At 32.5% G+C, this 21,999-nt stretch overlaps 1 protein-coding gene and 1 pseudogene across 1 annotated transcript; one reads left to right on the forward strand and one right to left on the reverse strand.

The window, feature by feature from the left end:
* Positions 1 to 103: 103 nt before the first annotated feature.
* On the forward strand, positions 104 to 1,682 carry LOC112085311 (ATP-dependent DNA helicase PIF1-like). The gene is made up of 2 exons (XM_024154515.1): positions 104 to 968; positions 1,048 to 1,682. The coding sequence occupies exons 1-2, from the start codon at positions 104 to 106 to the stop codon at positions 1,680 to 1,682; spliced, it is 1,500 nt and encodes a 499-aa protein (XP_024010283.1).
* Positions 1,683 to 19,374: 17,692 nt separating this feature from the next.
* Positions 19,375 to 21,056, reverse strand: LOC18014994 (annotated as a pseudogene).
* Positions 21,057 to 21,999: the final 943 nt, after the last annotated feature.

A 21,999-nucleotide genomic window follows, 5' to 3' on the forward strand; every position in this document is an offset into this window, starting at 1 on the left:
TATGCCGTTTCCTGAAGATATTACTCTGGAGTCACGTGATAATCCTCTTATTCGGGATGAGAGGAATTACAATCGTGAAACTCTTAGAGTAAGAAACGAGTAGATGTTAGCCACTGTAACAAGTGAACAGAGAAGTGTTTATGATGAGATACTAGAAGCATTAAATAAGAACAAAGGAGGTATGTTCTTTGTTTATGGTTCTGGAGGTACTGGTAAAACTTATTTGTGGAGTCTATTAGGATCTGTTCTACGTTCCCAAGGTGATGTTGTTCTCAAGGTTGCATCGAGCGGGATTGCTGCGTTGTTATTAGAAGGAGGCCGAACTGCGCATTCAAGATTTGCAATCCCTATTGTGGTTAATAAGTTTACCTTCTGTTCAATCAAGAAGGAGTCGAATCTTGCCGACCTGATAAGGGTTGCTAAACTCATTATATGGGACGAGGCGTGGATGATGAGTAAAGACTGTTTCGAGACTCTAGATAGAATGATGCGTGATATATTAGAAGTTGATAAGCCCTTTGGTGATAAGGTCATTGTTTTAGGAGGGGATTATAGGCAAATATTGCCAGTGATTCCAAATGCCGGGAAGACAGAGATACTTATGGCCACTTTGAATTCGTCACCTCTGTGGCACAAATGTAGAGTGTTGAGACTTACACAGAACATGCGACTTATATCTGGAGATAATAGCCGTGCGATGCTTGAACGAGCTGCCTTTACAAAGTGGATCTTAGACATTGGTGATGGTACGATAAATGACGATGGTAGTGGTGAAGCCGTGATTGATATTCCTGATGATCTGTTGATTAAAGACTGTAAAGATCCTATAAAAACGATCGTCAAAGAAATTTATGGGAGTTCGTTTTCGAAAAAGACTGATCCTAAATTTTTCCAAGACCGTGCCATACTGAGTCCAAGAAACGATGATGTAGATACGATAAATGATTATATGCTTTCAAAGTTATCGGGTATGTTTATTTTGTTTTAATTCCTCTTAGTTTATTTGTTTATATTTATATAATACGACGGTTGTTTTGTATATAACAGGTGTTGAAAGGACCTATCTTAGCTGTGATAGCATTGATACGACTGAAGAAGTTGTCAATTACAATGATGCATCTGAAGTACCCTCAGAGAGTGTAGCCAGTAAGAATAAAGGTGATTCCAACAACATGATTTATACCGAGAAGTTTTTAAATAGTATCAAGATGTCTAGTTTCCCTAATCATGTCCTGAAGTTGAGAGAGGGTACTCCTGTAATGCTTCTAAGAAATATCGACCCTAAGAATGGGTTGTGTAATGGCACAAGACTCATCATTATTAAGATGACTAATTATGTTCTCCAGGCTCAGATAATAACAGGTAGCAAGGTTGGTGAAAAGGTACTGATTCCTAGGATATTCCTCTCTCCTTCGGAGATGAAACTTCCTTTCAGGATGAGACGCAAGCAGTTTCCTATCACATTAGCTTTTGCAATGACTATAAACAAAAGCCAAGGACAGACACTCGAAAAGGTTGGTTTGTATCTTCCAAGACCGGTTTTTACTCATGGGCAACTCTATGTCACTGTATCGAGGGTTACATCAAGAGAAGGTTTGAAGATATTGATCACCGATAAAGACAACAAACCACAAAACAAAACATTGAATGTCGTCTACAAGGAGGTTTTTGACAAGATATGATATTTCTTTTTACTGTGTTTTGGTTTGTGATATGTTGTCTCTATGTATCTCGAAATATGTTAGTTCTTTTTATTGTATAAGACCATTACATTCGGTTTTATAGTTTTTAATAGATTTAACGTTTTTCGATTTTTCACTAAGTTGGATCTCATGTATTAATGGTTTAATCTCTGATTTTTAACTGTAGTCGGATAATCCAGTGACAAACTCTATTCGATAACATATTTTAACCAAACTTTAATTGTAGCATATTATTGGGCATCCATTGACATTTCATCGAGAATGCTTCAAAACCAAATTATCATGTCATCGAAATAAACTTAATAGTTTTTAGAAAATAAAACCAAGTACATACTGTCTTTAAAGTGATCATTACAAACAGAAGAAAAAAAAACATGAATTTGGTTTGAAACTGATATTGTTCTTGATTAAACTCCAGATCTCCTCTTTTTTCGTTCCTTCTCCTTTCTCTTTAAACACAGACACAAACAATCCGATTTAGATTTTTGTAAAACTATGAAGCTTTGAACTAACTCAATATTATATTTAAACATGAATTGTTTCTACAACATAGAGTTCAATGGGCAATCAATAACAAACTATAATGACTCAATAACATAGATTTTAGACAATTTTTCATAATTTAGATCTAAATATATTTCTGATCACGTACCCATTCGGCGTTATCCATGTGACGAATTTCTGTCTCCACAAAACCGCAACGCATGCACTTCTACCCTATCTCCAGATCTAGAATCAGGTCGTGTTTTCGTTTTGTGCAACTTGATTGGGGTGTCTCATTAGATGTGTTGCCTTTGTCATCCTCCATAAGTAGAATATACAGATTTTATTATTCATTGTGTAAGACATGATTAAAACAAACTTTAGTAAATAGGATGTATTACCTGAGGAGTGTTCTGTTTGGCTTTCTGATTTGATGCGGTGAATAAGTGTATTTGTTCCCATAATTCTTCTTGCTCTATCTCGGAATCTGTTGGTGAAGGTGGTGAGTTTGGTTCCACGACACCAAATCTCATTACCAATGGTGGGGGATTGATGATCAACAAACCATTTTCATCGAATTTTTTTTCGTTTGTGTTCGCCATCTTCTTATGAATTCTCTCAGAAACGATAATGGTACTTGAAAAATATTTTAAAGTTTTTTTAAAAGAAACCATCAAGTCAGTATTTATAAGGTGTGCAATAATAATCAATCTTCACATTTTTCAATTTTTTTATGGGGAAGATTATGCGACTTTATGTTTGCAACTAACCGTTTGACTTTCCAGGTTTCCTATTTCATATAATTTTAAGGAAAAATGCTCAAGTAGAAACATAAAGTTATAACGTAAAAGTCTACATAAATGGCATTTTTTGTTATGATGTTGTATGAATATGTCATCTCCTAAAATATTGAAACATAAAATTGTCCAAATAACATAAGCCATAGAGAGAGATCATATTATTTTATGGAAAGTGTTGCAATTTAGCAAAAGTTTATATTTAGTAAAATAGTATATTTACTTATTGAGATTGCGTGTATATTTGGTGAAACTTAAAACATGGAATATATTCTCTTACCAGGCACGTGAAACGAACAAATCGGTCAATATCAATATGGAAGTGTCTTGACATAAATTAGTGGATTGTTGTTGGTTTTAACAGTAAAGGGGCTTTAAATGGTAACTGTTCAAATTTTTTCTCTTAAAATAATTCAAACGAAAATAAATTTATAAGAAAGAAAGATAATTCAGACAAAACCACATCGGGCAAAGTAAGATAATTATTTTGACATTAACCCTACTCCCTTAATATAGTTTTTTGTGATACTATATTGTTTACATATATGCTTAAATATTAATTTCAGACTCGGGTGAAGATACGAAACGATGTGCATGATTATGATTTAGCTAATGTAAATTTTCATTGCAATAAAATTGTCATTTAACATATATAGATGGTTTTATAGTAAACTATCTTAATAAATGAGAATTGGAATATTAACATAATTTAAAATAGAAAAATCTCAATATATATATATATCTATTTATTTTACTCGAAGATAATATTGTTTCTTTATCTATATTTATCCTGAAATGTTAATATTCTTAATTTTCGGTTATATATTAATATAAAATCACATTTTTTCTTATAAATATACTCTAAATTGCATAACCCTAAACGATAGGCATCACGCAATGGCGGATTATGATTTTGTTCGTCAATTGGACTCTCAAAGATCTGACTGCAGAATTATAGTGAAAATACTCAAAAAATGGGTGGTGGATTACTCGGACGATAATCGAAGTCTAAATTTCATTCTGGTCGATGAAAGAGTAAATTTCATTAACTTAAAATGTTATTTGTGATAATTATTATTGATTTTGCTTATTGTTTTAACATACAATAATTTGTTCTTTTGTTGATCTAATGTTATCGTATAAACTTCTAGGGTTGTAGAATACAGGCTCGGGTAAACAATCAAATGATGGAGCATTTCAATCAAATATGCGAAGAAGATCAATGGTTTATGTTGACTCGATTTTTTTTAAATCCTTACAACTGGACTAATATCCAAAGTATTACAAAACACGATTACGTTATTACACTGACACAGGGAACAACGATCTCACCAGCTTTACCATTAACAAATAATTCGTTCTATAATTTTGCATCATTCCTCTCGATTTATGAATTCCCAGATGCTCATTATTATCTAATTGGTAATAATATTTTGGTATCTTCTTATAATGCAAAATATATAGTTCGCACTAATGTCTTAATTTTGACTAATTACAATCGCAGATTTGATTGGAGTCGTTGAAGATGCTAGATATTTTACTATTACATACCCGGATGGGACGACTACATCATCAATTCGATTTAATATAATAGATGATGAGTAAGTATATCTCAAACTGTAGGTTTTTGAAGTTTAGCTAATTAATTATTAACTACATTCTTTGTCAAAATATAGGGAGTACATGCTAGAATGTGTTGCACATGGTGAGTTGGCAACTGAAATAAGAGATAAGTGTAGAGAATACGAAGGTCCCTTTGCTATATGTGTGTTAACCGATTGGTGTGTAGCAATTGACGGGGGTATGTTCTCTGATGATACATCAATGTGTTATTTATAAAATCGTTGTATATAACATAACAATATTCTAATATATATGTTTTAGAGAATGTGTCTATCAAGGATCATGATGATGATGGTGTGTCCCGTTTTATCACTGATTCACCTATTGATGAAGTTTTGACCTTGCGAAATAGGTAAGTATATTACGATGTGTTGTTTAAATTGACTTATGAAAAAAAATATATGTATATTTAGATCTACATGATTTTGTTATTGAAATTTCAGGATTAGAGAGAGATTATATGGGCTGGATACAGATGATGTCTAATGGTTTGGGCCGATTCGAATGATTCAAAATCGATAATCCATATATATTATTAGTTTTGTTAGACACTTTTTTTTTGTATTTACAAGACTGTTTTAGGTCAAAAAATTTCGTGTTATAACCAAAATTCGACTCTTCCTTTAACAAATAAAATGTGTTAACCAATAATCTATTTAGAATATTCATCATAAGTTGCAACTTTCCAAAAATGGAACATTTTTCTTTTGAAAAATACGTAAAATAAACTGATTCACGCGACACTTTCCATAACCGTTATTTGGGTGTTATATATATCCCCATTTTCTCATATACATTGTTAAAAATAAACAACAAAGTAACCCTTCTCCCCAACTGTTTCTTTGGCTTTATAAAAATATTGTCCAGGAAAATTACGTTCACTGGCTTCATGTAATAATTGTATACTGAAGAAACTATTGTATTTTTTGATTATTTTTGACTTGGTATGCTCGCGTATCTCGGTTGCGTGTATGCTTAGTACACCAGATGCAATTAGATTTTATTCTCTCATATTGCATGCTGCTAATGTCTCAAAAAGGTACATTAACGGATGAAAAGACGCCTTTGACAGACAATTGTTGTCATTTAAAATAAAATCTATAAATAAATTAATCTTTATTTTAATAATACATATTCAATGTTGTATGTTTCCATAAGTTTATTGGGTTGAAAAGGAAATAACTGTCTAGAATGTAACGCGTATATATATATGTGTTCTCTTTCCTTATTTTTTGTTTTACTTTTCCTTTTGTGTTCTTGACAGAGAAAAAAAAAATGTCTCATGTTGTTGATATCTCTAGGTTAGATTATTACACCACCGGCGGTGAAGTTTGTGTGCAAGTTGTTCGACTCTGGAAGAATGTAAATTTCTTTGGTGATACAATTGAGATGATTCTCGCTGATGATCGGGTATTTCGTTATGTAGTTGTTATTTCTTTATATATTTCATAGGGTTGTTTTTAAAAGCAATTTTTCTTTTGGATTTTACACTTGAACTTATGCGAAATCGATCTTAGGGTCATCGTATCGGCGCAACTGTCATGCCCGATGAAATCGCTCTGCATGGACCTGTACTTAAACAAGGTTACTGGTTTAGGGTTCGTCGATTCGTTGTTAAGTAGGCCAGTGGTTCGATATGCATAACCGTAAACAGGCATCGGTTTATTTTCGAATCTCATACGGTCGTGATTCCTATCTCTCCAGTAACCCATAATTTACACTTGCATCTCAATTGCACACGCTTCTTTGACATCGTGACTCGCGGATTAGATTTTGAGTTTTTAATTGGTAATATTGGTAACCATCTGTTAGTTTTGTGACAATTTTAGTATAATATATCGTTTTGTTAATATCACTTTTTTTTTGTATTCGATATAGATGTAATGGGAACCGTGTTGAAGATGGGTGATCTCTGTGAGATAAACAGCGATGCTTATGAGGATAATGCAACATCTCTTCGATTCGAACTTCTTGATGCAGGGTAAGATCTATGAGCTTATATCCATATGTCGTTTGTTTATGCAAAAAAAAAAAAAAAAACAATGTATCGTTTTGGTTTTATGACATCTAAACTGGAATAACCTTTTTGTTCTGTTTTAATCAATTAGGAGAGATTGTGTATTGCCATGTATCGCCCGTGAGAATTTGGCTAAGAATCTGCTTAGTGTTTATCAGCGTAATCAAAGTGAATCAGTGGTGTTTGTGCTGAGGTTTTGGAAGATGACTAATGGTCAAGGTAGGTTTTTATCCCTTTTTTTTAGTATTTTCGAAATAGCTAATCTTGCATTCTTCTAATTCTGATTCGTAAAATTAATGATAGGTGTTGATAAGAATTCAGTTGTCCTATGCTCTTACCCTCCTTGCTCTGATTTCCTGTGTAATCCTGTTGATGACGAGATTGACGATTTCAGGGCTAAGTAAGTATTAAATTTAATTTTTCTTTATTGATATATTGTGTTAGTTGATTTTTAGATATATTGATCTAACATATCGATTTTTTTTTTGTAGGCGATACCGCCTTAACTAATGCACCATCGATGGAATGTCAATTCCTTATCTTTCTTTTTAATATTTGTAAAACTATTATATTATGATACTTATTAAATGATATCGGTTGTTGTTTAATCTACTATTTTGGTTTGACTCTATGCATACTGCATTATGTCTTATTTATATTATGAATGTTATGAATGATTATGTCTTATTTATATTATGAATGTTATGAATGATTAGTGTTTAGAATAAATTTGTATATCAATGGTTTTGTAGTGTTTTGTCTTTTTTGGTGATGTATGGTGATTTGAAAATTTGATTTTTAAATTATAGTCTACTCAAAGGGCTAAGTATTCATTGCGTTTTTGAAAATATATCTGACAACTTCTGATAGATTTGAATAGATGGATATCTATAGTTTTTGATATATGTACATGTATAATATTTTGTAGATGTATATCTCCAATATACAATAAACTAAACATTTTTGATTATATATATAATATCAATGCATAAACCGCATGTAAATGATAAACAATTGTGTCTTAATCGATTGGAGTGTAAATAAAATAAAGGAATGGATAATCAGGCATATGTCATTATTCTTAATAATGTTCTGTCAAAAAATACCGCGTGTTGGATTATTAAAAAGTATGTCAATAACATATATAATAACTGGTTTGATTCTAAATCTGTTTGATGTAAACGATTTATTATGTTACATTTAAATTATATATCATCTGAGCCCAAAATTTGTATACATCTTATAGGCCAAACAATTTCGTGTTGTAACCAAAACTCGACTCTTCCTTTAACAAATAAATTGTGATGGTCTTGGATGGTCAAGAGTTTAGTCCTATAATTTATGAATATCTCGGTTATTGCCCTGATCTATTAAATTTATTAGTAATTAATAATGTTTTCAATATCAATCATATTGTTAATGTGTTATCTTAATATTTTCTAATTTTATTACGTATAATAATTCTTTCATCTAATTAAAGAGTTTTAAAATTCAAAATAATGAGAAAAAAGTCAAATAGAATTGTCAAACAAAATAAATGAAAACATCAAATGAAATTGGTATATTCAATGGCTAGGGAAAATAGGTGAGTGATCAAAAAAGTAGCCATCTTCAATGTTGTTAAAATCATCAGTGTAGTCAAGCCTGCAAGAACAAGATAAATAATGAGTCGAATATTCTACAATTTTGTTTAGTAAATTTACAAGATGATAACGGTGAACAATGCTTACATAAAATGAGAATTTTCGACTTCAGGAATTTGAGGATCGAACAATATTTCAGAGAATTCTCGACCAGAACAAACACATATTTCATCTGTATAATATAGAAAATTATATTAGCTACAATTGATATAAATATAAATTGATATATGGTTGGTCGATAGAATGAGAAATAACCTCCATATCGACACATCTCCCAAAATCTCGATACACAGAAAACGATTTTGCGACGAGGAGTATTTTTCCATAAGGACTCAAAATGTTCAGCATCTCTTCCCCACGCTATGCAATTGATGTCAACACCCCTAAAAATCAGAATTAATATATCATTTTCCTTAACATCGAGAATATGATAGTAAAGATTTATATATGTATTAGTCTTTGTATCAATGGATTTCTACTCAAAATCTCTTATTGTAAATTTTAGAACACTTGAGTTGATTCTCTGATTTCCGATCCAAAATTGGTCTTGACGTTCCAATTGACAAACTTTGATAATACCTCCGATCAAATCAATTAACATAGAGCAATATATTCATATAATTAAGTAGAGTATTAATTAATCTAATTGAAGATAATGAAATACTAAGAAAACATACCAACTTCTATGTTTTCCATCAGAGATTCGTCAAGGACATTTCTAAAATTAGCAAATGAATACAACTGGTCATCTGATTTAGGCGATGTCTTCTCAACATGAGTATCCTCATCGATACAGATATGGAGACCATTGACTGTAATCCTCGAAGTTCCTATGTGTGGAGTAATTGCGCGATATTGATAATATATTAAGATTCAGACAGTAATATATTAAGATTCATACAGTATGTTATTTTTGAAGTTATACTTACATGTTCGTCTGCGAATATAAACGATCGCTGAATACCGTGAACACCTAGGCTTTCCTCGACACTCTTGATAACTTGAACACAGATAGAAGATCGATCAGATGCTATACCTAAATCAGAAATCATCGTGAAAGGAGACATTTTTTTCAAAGATAGATGCAGTTATTCTTAACAATGAATAGAATCTGATTATGAGTAACAAATGGGTACTACTTTAAATTGAAAACCACCGGTATGACAACCAATAGTAGTGTTTGCAATGTTTTGAAAAATAACGGTCATATTTACCACCGCTAATTTAGTTGACTATATATGTCATGTTTTGTTATAATTATAATATAATAATTATGAAAATCAAAAATAGAAAGAATCTCATCAGAATCATTACTAGGTGATAAAATGACATATAATTGTTATGATTATTAATATTTATTTTATTGTGATAATAATTGTGATACTAGCTTTTTTAGAGGCTTAGACATAGAAATTTTTTTTCTGAAGGAATATTTATTAGATTTTATTTCGTTTATTATATAAAGTACAATTTTTCTATATTTGATTAGTATTAATGGTATAATTTCATTTTATTATTGTAAATAAGTGTTGTTCATCTTAAAAAATGATATATACCGAAAGTTTTACAAAAAATATTATACAATTTAACTATTATTCATAAACTCAAATATAAAAATATTATACGATTTCTTAAATATATAAAGCTCGTGCTTGGCAAAAATTGAAAATAAAAATATGATGTTTATGTTACGAGAATTTCAATAATCAAATTACAATAAGGTTTATATAATGATTGTGCCTGCGCGACGCGGGCAGATACCTAGTTTTTACTAAAATCGGTTTTATAAAATTTTAGAAACGGTTTGATTTGACAGCAAAATAAAACATTAAACCACAATAATTTAGAACGGTTTTTAAGTTATTTTTAACACATCATCAGATAAAAACCAATAGAAAAATGATATATAATCGGTAAATGGGGTTAAAATATTTTTTTGCAGCCGAAACTCATTCTGGAGCTGACACGTAAGTGAAACACTGTGAAAATCACTGTGAAAATCGCTGTGAAAATCGCTGGATTTTCCATTGGCTTGCCTCTAAAAAAGCTTCAAAATACTCAGCATCATCATCAACGACAAAACATGGTTTCCATTGGCTTTTTCTTTGATCCCAGACCCAATGAGAAGCAAAATCCGAGTAAACTTCTAGATAATTACAGTTACATTGGAGCCAGCTTGTTAATTGGTTTTTGTCAGACATAGTTATTGTAGGGTTTGAAGAGTTGTTGACAGCTACAAAAGTAGAACGATATGTACGTGATGGTTGTCTCAAAAAAAAAAAAATTCTTATATTTTATATATCGGTTTAGGAACAACAACAACAACAAAACATATGTCTATCTATCTATATACTTATTTGTGTAGTAATTTGCTTACGTGTCGCGCTCACAACGAGTTTCACCGTTTTTCGCTTACGTGTCAGCTATAGAATGAGTTTCGATCGCAAAAAGACCGTTTAGCCCTATTTAGCAGTTATATGTCATTTTTTTATTGGTTGTCATTTGATAACGTGTCAAAAAAACTTAAAACAAACCGGTCTAAATTATTATGGTTAAATGCTTAATTCCGTACTCAATCAAACCGTTTTAAAATAAGATTAAACCGAAATTTTTGAAAAAAAAAACCTACAAACGTTTTTATATATATATATATATATATATATATATATATATATATATATTAAAAAAGCAAACTTTCTGAGTATTAGAAAAAACGTTTTTGTTAATTTTCTGATGATGTGTAAAAAAAACTTAAAACAAATCGGTCTAAATTATTATGGTTTAATGCTTAATTCTGTAATCAATCAAACCGTTTTTAAAATTTTATAAAACCAAAATTTAGAAAAAAATTAAGAAAAACGTTTTTAAAATAATACAAAATATTTTAAAAAAAAAAATACACAAAAAATTGAATCTACATCTCTTAGTAATTATCATTTTTTATGTGTCCAAAATTTAAAAAAACAAATTAACAAAAATGTTAAAAAAAAACAAAAAATGGAATCTATTCAAAAAGTAATTGAATGTCGTTTTAAAAAAACAAAATTTAACAAAAAAAGTTAAATATATATACATATATATAACTAATGGAATGTCGTTTAAAAAAAAAATATCTCAAACTAATGAAGTATCGCTGATGTTTATAGGGTTTCTGATTTCTTATGATTTAGTATAAATATCAACTACTTTTCTCTAATTCTCTCACAACTTTTAAAATTTTCTAACTTTTTCCTTCTTTTTCATTCTAACTAAAAATTCATAGAGTCATCAGATAAACATATATTAATGTTTTTCTAAACAAGTATTAACATATATATATATATATATATATATATTAAAAAAGCAAACTTTCTGAGTATTAGAAAAAACGTTTTTGTTAATTTTCTGATGATGTGTAAAAAAAACTTAAAACAAATCGGTCTAAATTATTATGGTTTAATGCTTAATTCTGTAATCAATCAAACCGTTTTTAAAATTTTATAAAACCAAAATTTAGAAAAAAAAATTAACAAAAACGTTTTTAAAATAATACAAAATTTTTTAAAAAAAAATACACAAAAAATTGAATCTACATCTCTTAGTAATTATCATTTTTTATGTGTCCAAAAATTAAAAAAAAAACAAATTAACAAAAATGTTAAAAAAAAAAAACAAAAAAATGGAATCTATTCAAAAAGTAATTGAATGTCGTTTTAAAAAAAACAAAATTTAACAAAAAAAGTTAAATATATATACATATATATAACTAATGGAATGTCGTTTAAAAAAAAAATATCTCAAACTAATGAAGTATCGCTGATGTTTATAAGGTTTCTGATTTCTTATGATTTAATATAAATATCAACTACTTTTCTCTAATTCTTTCACAACTTTTAAAATTTTCTAACTTTTTCCTTCTTCTTCATTCTAACTAAAAATTCATAGAGTCATCAGATAAACATATATTAATATTTTTCTAAACAAGTATTAACATATATATATATTAAAAAAGCAAACTTTCTGAGTATTAGAAAAAACGTTTTTGTTAATTTTCTGATGATGTGTAAAAAAAAACTTAAAACAAATCGGTCTAAATTATTATGGTTTAATGATTAATTCTGTAATCAGTCAAACCGTTTTTAAAATTTTATAAAACCAAAATTTAGAAAAAAATTAACAAAAACGTTTTTAAAATAATACAAAATTTTTTTAAAAAAAAATACACAAAAAATTGAATCTACATCTCTTAGTAATTATCATTTTTTATGTGTCCAAAATTTAAAAAAAGAAATTAACAAAAAGGTTAAAAAAAACAAAAAATGGAATCTATTCAAAAAGTAATTGAATGTCGTTTTAAAAAAAAAACAAAATTTAACAAAAAAAGTTAAATATATATACATATATATAACTAATGGAATGTCGTTTAAAAAAAAAAATATCTCAAACTAATGAAGTATCGCTGATGTTTATAGGGTTTCTGATTTCTTATGATTTAGTATAAATATCAACTACTTTTCTCTAATTCTCTCACAACTTTTAAAATTTTCTAACTTTTTCCTTCTTCTTCATTCTAACTAAAAATTCATAGAGTCATCAGATAAACATATATTAATGTTTTTCTAAACAAGTATTAACATATACTATATAGCCTTATATAAATCATGTACATATCGTTCTATTTTTGTAGCTGTCGACAACCGTTTTTCAAATTTAACAAAACGAAAAATTTAATAAAACATTAAAATGTAAAGAAATCTAACAAACAAAACAAAATGAATCCAAACTAATATTAGATTTTTAAACAATCAAATTGACAATTATATTAGCCAGCGTAAGGCGCAGAAAAATTCACTAGTTCCTATAATTAATACTTTAATATTTCAAAGTTGGATGTAAAATAACATTCTTTAAGATTTACTCTATCAAGTTAGATGTAATTACATATAATCTTTATTACTAGGAGGTTTGAGCTAATCAAGTGCATGCATTACGTCCTCTTATCTGCCTGGGTATCATCATTATTAAGTGGATTATTCATTACATGTGTAATGCATTGACGTGGTTACTGGTTGGTTAAGGTTTTAAAAAGAGAGAGATTAATCCGCTGATTTAGATGGTGGTCTAGATCTCTCCGTGGCTCTTATGTAGGAGAGAAGCTTGGTTGTCCCTTTGGGATGGATATCTTTAGATTCTTCGTGTTTTTGATGACTTGGATTTTCTCTTATCTGAAACTGAGCTTCAAAAGGTTTCGACCCACAACCCATTGCGTTTGGTTCTTGCTAAAGAGATTCACTTCTATTTTTATGTATGGACTTTAGTTGAAATTCACTACTCATCAGTTTTATTTCTTGTAGGCAGGTGGTGAAGGAAGATTGTGGTCTTATATATAAGGATTGGAAAGAAAGCAATGATGCTCAAGGTTTTGCTAGCATGAGAATGCTCAAGGTTTTGCTAGTTTTAGGCCTACACCACCTCCTTCTTCGGTAAGAGTATCAATATGTAGAGGTGTTTCATGGTACTACCTGGCGTCAAGGACGAGTGACGGGAATTCTTCCTCGGAAATGGTGGTTTAGTGCTTTTAGAGGCTACAAACAAGGAGTTGAGTTTCAAACTATCCGATGTAAGGCCATCAAAGGCGTTTGGAAGATATTTAATGTTTTCCTTAACACTGATACTAGCTACTTTGTTGTCAGTGACTAATCTTTCTTGAAGTATTTGCAAGATGAAACATCAGTTTCAGGTTTAGAACTTCAGCAAAAATCTTGCTCCTTAATGATGACTTGAATTGGGAGTCTTTGTATTTTATCTCCCCGTTTTGATTTCTGATCTCTGTAATATGTTGCAGTCAAGTGAATTGCAATTACCTCAAGATTTTGGTCCACTTGTAACCCCATCTCCGGGCATAACTGCAACACCGTTGAAACAAACACTAAGAAAGACATTGCCCGATACGACACTTTCGGAAGATCAGAATGGCTTGGGAAAAGATTTGACAGTAGGAGAGAATGTAAAGGTGATTCTTCTACTTTAAACATTACCATTCTCACTTTCTAGTTAGTTTGTTAGCTGGTGGCTGATTATCTTAATCCTCATGATAATGCAGAAAACTAGAGAAGATAAGAACCGAAAGAGGAAGAGAGGCCTTAGTTCTGTTGCTATTGATAAGGAAAACGAAGCAAATATATAACAATGGTTTTTGCCCTTTGAGAAGAAGTTACCGATTTGGAAGACAATTGAATCAATGGGGGTGTTTAAAATATTCCCACAAAGTCCTCATTTCAGCCCATTGGTGGAGACTAGAGAAGATTCCCATGAAATGTCTGCGGTTGGTATGATGCTTGCCTTCTATGTTCAAACATCCGAAATTCCGAACAGGTCATCTCATCATGTGGATCATTGCCCTCGGTTGTTGAGATCCATTGTTTATGAACCTTGGAGGACCTCTTCCTGAATTGGCAAACACAGTTGGAAAACCTTTGTAACCAAAATTCGTGGAAAGTTAATAATAACAAAGCTATGGCCAACAACAAACTACATTGAAACTTTTATGAAAAGGTCATAATATTGATCCATTGTGCAAACCTGAAGATGTCTCTTACACGTTCCTGCCCAATATACTTTTGAAACAATTAAGATTCAAAGATCTTCATCCATTCTGTATCCAGACTCAGATCCTTCTGCATCAACCAAAGTATTTAGTCTCCTTATGAAAGGAAACTTAACGACATGATCTTTGCACAGCCACTCCAGATCATAGATTGTCTTAAGAACATCAAAACCAGTTCTTCTTGTCGACGGACTGATTAAGGGAAGCTTCTTGCTTTTTTTTTTTTTTTTTTTCACTGCAAATTGAAACAGGTTTAAAGTATTAGCAATAATTGTAAATGGAATTATACTATCGATGGCCTAAAAGTTATCTAATTAAAAGTTATCGATGGCCGCAGAAGCCCGCTGTCGCTGACCCCACCCCCAAAGAGGTTCACCATGAAAACTTCCCAAATTATGCGAAATGAGCCTGCGTTTCCAGCCTCCTCATAGTGGGTCTCATCTATTGGAAGAGGTCGGCTCAATAATGGGCCCTAATAATGAGGAGATGAGCCTGCATTTCACTTTGAATTTTCTTTTTCTTTCCTCTTTTGTAAAAACAAAACCTAACAATATATAAAAAGAAGAGATATTTACACCTAGAGGTACTTTTTACAACTCATATTACGCCCAAAGGCACTTTCTGCTATTTGGTGATTTTTATGAGTTTTCATGTTTTTTTTGGACATTTTTGCCCCTCAGTAAAACGAGCTCCATAATTATTTACCGAGTGTCTCCTCTTCTCTAGTTTCGTCAGAAGAATCTTTAAACACCGTTATACATTTTTCCGACGTAGCCGGACCGTTCGGATCTTCACTGACCGTTCGGATCTGCTTCATCAAATTCTTCTCCGATTTTTATCTGATGCTCTCTTATATCTCTTATAGAGAGCTCTTTTATCCCGGTTTAACGGAGGAAACTTCGCAAACTGCTGGCTCGGAAAGGCAGATCCCGCTTAATCCCGGACACCTCCAATTTTTTTTGGCAAACTTCGCAAATTTCTTGGTCGGAAACAAGGTTCTGACCTGATTTTGCGAAGTCCAGATTTGGTGAACGACATCCCTGCCGTATCTATATCCATGACACGTTCTTGCCTGTTTTCGAGAAGTCCAGATTTGGTGAACGACATCTCTGCCGTATCCATATCCATAACTCGTTCTCTTCATCCACATAACCCCGTACACTAAACTCACGTGTAATATCATTTAGATTACATATTTTTTTCCAAATATACTTTGTGAGATGGACAGCACCCGTCGTTTGTCAATCTTCGATATAATAGATAAGCCAAAATGGACGCCAATAGGTGGATACCGTTTTAATACGGATAATCCCTGCAATGCACAACACACGACGCGTACCTTACTCGACATAATGTATAATGTAACGTGGACAAGCATAGTGGATGCCTTTACTCGTGAATAAGATAAAGCAGCCGACCATCACGTGGACGACCGGTCTCTATCAAAGTTTGTGAGATTTGTGAGATGTACAGCACCCGTCGTTTTCAATATTCAACATAATGGATAAGACAAAAATGGTCGCCAATACGTGGATACCGTTTTAATACGGTATAATCATCCCTGGACTGCACAACACACGACGCGTTCCTTACTCGACATAATGTGTAATGTAACGTGGACAAGCATAGTGGATGCCTTTACTCGTGAATAAGATAAAGCAGCCGACCATCACGTGGACGACCGGTCTCTATCAAAGTTTGTGAGATTTGTGAGATGTACAGCACCCGTCGTTTTCAATATTCAACATAATGGATAAGACAAAAATGGTCGCCAATACGTGGATACCGTTTTAATACGGTATAATCATCCCTGGACTGCACAACACACGACGCGTTCCTTACTCGACATAATGTGTAATGTAACGTTGACAAGCGTAGGTGGATGCCTTTACTAGTGAATAAGATAAAGCAGCCAACTATCACGTGGACGACCGTTCTCTATCAAAGTTTGTGAGATTTACAGCACTCGTCGTTTTTCAATATTCAGGTAATGGATACGTCAGAGTGGACGATCAGAGATGGATACATTATACACGCGGATCAGACAAAGCAGTACACACGTCGCCTACCATACTCGACATAGTGGACACAATATCGTGGACGACCTGTGATGGATATCAGAGTTTGTCAGATCTACATTTTCTTTACCAAACGTAACGTGTAAGTCAAAGTGGACGACCACAGGTGGATACCTTTTACATGCTGGTCAGACAAAGTAGTCCCAATCTGGACGACCAAATATGTAACGTGGACACCCTTAGGTGGATGCCTCCACATGTGAATAATACAAATGATTGGTCCCACACTAATTTTACTATATCTGAACCGTTCAATATGCAGTAAATGTTCTCTATCTCAAAGAACGAGAGCTTGACAAGTGTCTCCGTGGTAGATATCAGAAGTTAGATTTACATGGAAACGAGATTACAGCTGTAGATTAGGGTAAATCAGAATCTGCTGTTCCCCATTGTTCAGACAAGCGACGGCCACGGATGGTTGGAGAGGTAATCTCTTTTTCTTGTTCTTCCCAAATCGGTGGACATTACTGTAGTGGACAATATTTTATATTCAAACTCCTTCTTTCTAGGTTTCCATGGGAGAGCACTGCCTTGTTATTGCTGGTGAATGGGTTTTCACCACTGCCAAGAAGTGGGAATTCCTTATTGACAAAAACTTGATGTCGAGAATGGTGTCATTTCAAGAAGGCATTGATATTGTTCAGCTTACAGAAATCGTTGAACGTGAGTTCTTCCCTGAAGGGAACGCTGGAAAGAAAGCTACATTATCTTACTGGCCTCCTAATACTAAGGAATTAGTGACTGGAATTACCACACCGCCGGTTCTCATCTTAACCGAGAGTGCAATATCTTACTATATCAAACATTCCCGCGTCAGTTCAGCTATGAACATGTTTGTCCACTTTGAGTGTCCATGTCCATCGTTTGTCCCACCAGAACAGGATGTCCAATGCTTCACTACTCCACTGCTTCCTCTAAAACGCAAATCATTTCAGCCCGCATCTGTTTCCGAACCCGGTGTACGCCTTTTTGAAAGCGGTAGTTCCACTACACACTATCAGCCTATCGACGACGATGAAGATTTAATCACTCACGCGGAGCAATTAGAGGAGATTTTTAAGAGTGGTAGTTCAAAAGGGACCTCTACTTCGACAAGCGGCAACTCTCAACTATCTGACTCTGACGATTGCAGCAATGGTGATTTAGATATTGACCTAGAAGAAGAGCTTCTCGGTGTTCCCCTGCAGTATGACAAAGAGTTCTGGGCTCCTTTGCTTGCTGACCAGTTTGGTGGTTCAGATGCAGCTGAGTTAATGTCTGATCCTCCGAATGGATTGCCAGACTCTTTAAACAATTCATGCCAATCAGCCCCGGGCGGGAATTCTGGTACACTCTTTTCAAATACACCTGCCTCAATGAACACATTACACAATCCACCAGGTTTCGATTTGCTGGACAGACCCGGTGTACCGTCTCGTCAGCGCTTTGAAAGTCTTGATGACGAGGAGTTCGACATACCACCTCTGTTTGATGACACTTTGTACGACTGTCCAAATCTTAAGGGGTGTCCACCAAAAACTGTCCACAGCTCATACTTCTTTTTAGTGACCAACTGTCTGGACATCAGCGCGTGGATCAGTTTACACGAAATTTGACAACGAGCAGCGGGGAAAGTGAATAACTTCCCGAAACAGGAGTTGATGATGATGTCTAACTCTTTAGTTCCTCTTAACTTCTCACTAAGAAAGGTAAGCGTGTCGGGCTTTGAATACACATTTATCCGGTTGATTGGAAACCGATCTGTGGCAAATAAACGAGACGGCAACCGCGAATCGGCCTCATCCAAAATGTCTCCGTCTGATCAACACCGAAATTGGAACATAAGATTCAATTCAAAAGTAATTACAAATATCTGTAAAACTCAATCGTGTGTTCACACACGACCAAATTATCAAAGTCATACAGAGGAAATTTTACCTGACATCGCCTCGTCGAATCGAACTATCTCGCTCAGAAGCCCAGAAACAGTCGACTATCTCTCTCCGGCGGCCGCTTAGGGTTCTTCGTCGTCTGGTTTTTTTAACTCTCGGTTGTGTGGTAAATGAGTTAACGAAAATTTACTAGGGGGTATAATTGTCATTCAATAACACAAAAGTCACTCAATAGTTGCAAGTGCCTTTTTTGAAAGATAAACTCACAAAAGTGCCTTTAACTGTAATTGACTCTAAAAAGAACCTCCAACTTCTAGTTTTTTTAAAAAAATAATCATATAGTTATCAATGGAAAACACATTTAAATTTCCATCTCTTTAAAGAAATAAATTTGCTATCAGAATAAAAGAGATATGAAAGGGCTTTTGTGAACTGTGAAGTGAACAAAGCTGCTGTCTTCATCCACCATGGAAATGAGCAGACCAGCTTGAAGAAGAAGAAGAAAAGCTTGGAACTTAGAATAGCTTAGAAACATCTACTGCAATTCCAGATTCTTAAATCAATATATTATATTCAAAGAAAAACATTTTCACTTGCAAGTCTATCACATCTTTCCAACAATCTTCTCTTTGCAGACTTGCTTCTATAACACCAAACCTCAAATGCTTCACTCAAATCTGGAAACTTGACGCCTTCCAATCCAATCCCTCTCATCCATTCCCCAAACACTTCTGCTCTTGATCCTTCTATGAACTCGCAAAGATCTTCATCCATTTTGTATCCAGACTGAGTTCCTTCTGCATCAACCAAAGTCCTTAGCCTCCTTATGAAAGGCAACCACATCTTCAGAAGACAAGCCCGACTTCTTGAAAGAACAATCACGATTCCATAACCAACCACTTCTAAAACCTTCCCTGTAACTTCAACTAGCTTCACCTTCACACCCATTATCCTAGAATCTAACTTACAGTTCTCAACTATCAAAAGAATCTCACTCGATATATCTGCCCACTTAAAGACAAGATCTTTCATCAATTCCATCCTCGGCAATACTTTGCACAGCCACTCCATATTGAGAGTGTAGTAAGAACATCAAACTCAGGACATTCAGGAAGAAGAAGCAATGATGATAATCTGTCCAATAACGTTGATGTAACATTCGAGATACCTAATTTAAAACTAATATTCAATATCTTTCTTTTGTATTTTATTTTTATCTTGCGAGTTTCGATGTTTCTATTCGGACTTAAGCGTTGAGTATTTTCACGAAACTATTAAATTATTAGAACTAAAACTATTAAATTGAAGTTTTTTTAGATCAATGATATATAAGCAATATTGTATTTTTCATATTGTCGTTTCAAATTCTAAGAAACATTATTATTGTTAATAGATGGTAATAATGATGAGAACTTGAGTATAATAAATTAGATACATAACTTAAAATAAAGTAATTAATGGTGTGTCAAAATGTTAAGCTATGAGTTGATGATGTAACATCGAGGGCATATTCAACTTTATATATATACAGGGCCGGCCCAAAGTGATTTGACGCCTAAAGCGTAGGATAAAAATGATGCCCTTAATAAAATTTTTTTTTTGCAGCATATTTTTGAATATTTAATTATAATAATATAAAATATCATTGAAACATAATTTGTTATGTGTTTAAGCTTAAGATCGATTTTTTTAAAACTCAGAATCGATTTTTTGAAGTCCAAAATCGATTTTTCGAAGCCAAAATCGATTTTTTGAAGCCAAAATCAATTTTTTGAAGCCTAAAATTGATTTTTTGAAACCCAAAATCGATTTTATAAGCAAGAATCGATTTTTTTTTTTAATATTTAATAGGGACAATGACTCTTATTTATAGGTAATTTTTTCTTCCCATTTTTTGGTCTTGGTCGATGTGGGATAAATGTTTTTACACACACTTGTAAAAAAATTTTGAAACTTTTTTTGCTGCCCCAAAAATTAAAGTTTTCTGGGCTGCCCTGAAGTCTTTGCTTCATGGACCTTAGCTATGGGCCGGCCCTATATATATATATATATATATATTGATATGTAAATCAAAATATATGGTTTAAACTCATTACATGAAATTAATTAATATTCCATCTTCTTTAACTATATTTTTTTAATCCAGTCAAGTCTTTTTCCTTCTGGTGGATGATCTTCCCAAAAATAAATACCATCATCTTTGGCAATCCATGTGTACAATTAACCACATCTACGACCTTCAGGACTTGCCTCATATGCTCTAAAGTCTTGAATGTACTCCATGTTAGGCCCTTGTCTTAGGAGACAATTCCATTTTGTCAAAATGAACATATTATCGCCGAAACTAAAATTGTATGGAGGATCATTGAATTTTACCATGTGGAAGCCTAGATCGCCGTTTAAAGATTGGCAATGGACTTCAAGATTGCTACCACTAGCTAATTTGTTTTGAATAGTTACGGTATTCTTAGCACATGGACGCCCAAAACCTTCGCTCAATCCAACGAACAAAGCAATTATTAACAGAAAGACACAAGAACAATTATTCATTTTTATCTATCTAGCAAATAAGACGTTGCAAGAATATGAATCTAAGAGCATCGGAGTGTTCTTATATATAGTTTGTCTGTCTTTGCATTTTCATTTTTCAATCCATGTATTGAATTATTTCTCTACTTGTTTTCTTCTAAAAAATAAACTTTAATTGATGTATTACATTTCATATTAAATCACTAATTTTTTAATTTAATAAGATTTGGTATACATCTTTTATTTTATTTTATTTTTATTACATTTGGCATATTTTATTAATTAACCCCTTGAAATCTTCCTTTTCTTTTTCTTTTAGTTAGTGAATTTTGTAAGAGAAAAATCAGACTGGATCTCGCTTTTAGGAATCCCAAAGAACTATAAACAAAAATCTTGTTTTTTTTTTTTTTGGTACTTTTCATTTATCCACACTAACTTTTAAAATATCAAATTGGTTATTTTCGTAGTTTGTAATAAAAGAAAAATGCCAAAACAAAGAAACCAATTTTCCAACAGCCCAAAAAAGTTCCAATTTTGGTTAATCAAGCCGTTTTAATCTCTATTTTTGTTGACCAAACCTTTTGAATCTCAATGTTAGTCAACTATAATTGTTGAGTTGGGAAGATGTTAGCATTTTCAGCTTCCACCAACGAAAACTAATATACTGTG

Source organism: Eutrema salsugineum, unplaced genomic scaffold (assembly GCF_000478725.1).
Source record: "Eutrema salsugineum unplaced genomic scaffold, Eutsalg1_0 scaffold_3, whole genome shotgun sequence".
Classification (NCBI taxonomy): domain Eukaryota; kingdom Viridiplantae; phylum Streptophyta; class Magnoliopsida; order Brassicales; family Brassicaceae; genus Eutrema; species Eutrema salsugineum.

Coding starts and splice junctions, on each gene's coding strand:
- LOC112085311 (XM_024154515.1), top strand. CDS start 104: ATGTTAGCCACTGTAACAAGTGAACAGAGAAGTGTTTATGATGAGATA. Junction 969..1,047: donor TATGCTTTCAAAGTTATCGG/GTATGTTTATTT, acceptor TGTATATAACAG/GTGTTGAAAGGACCTATCTT.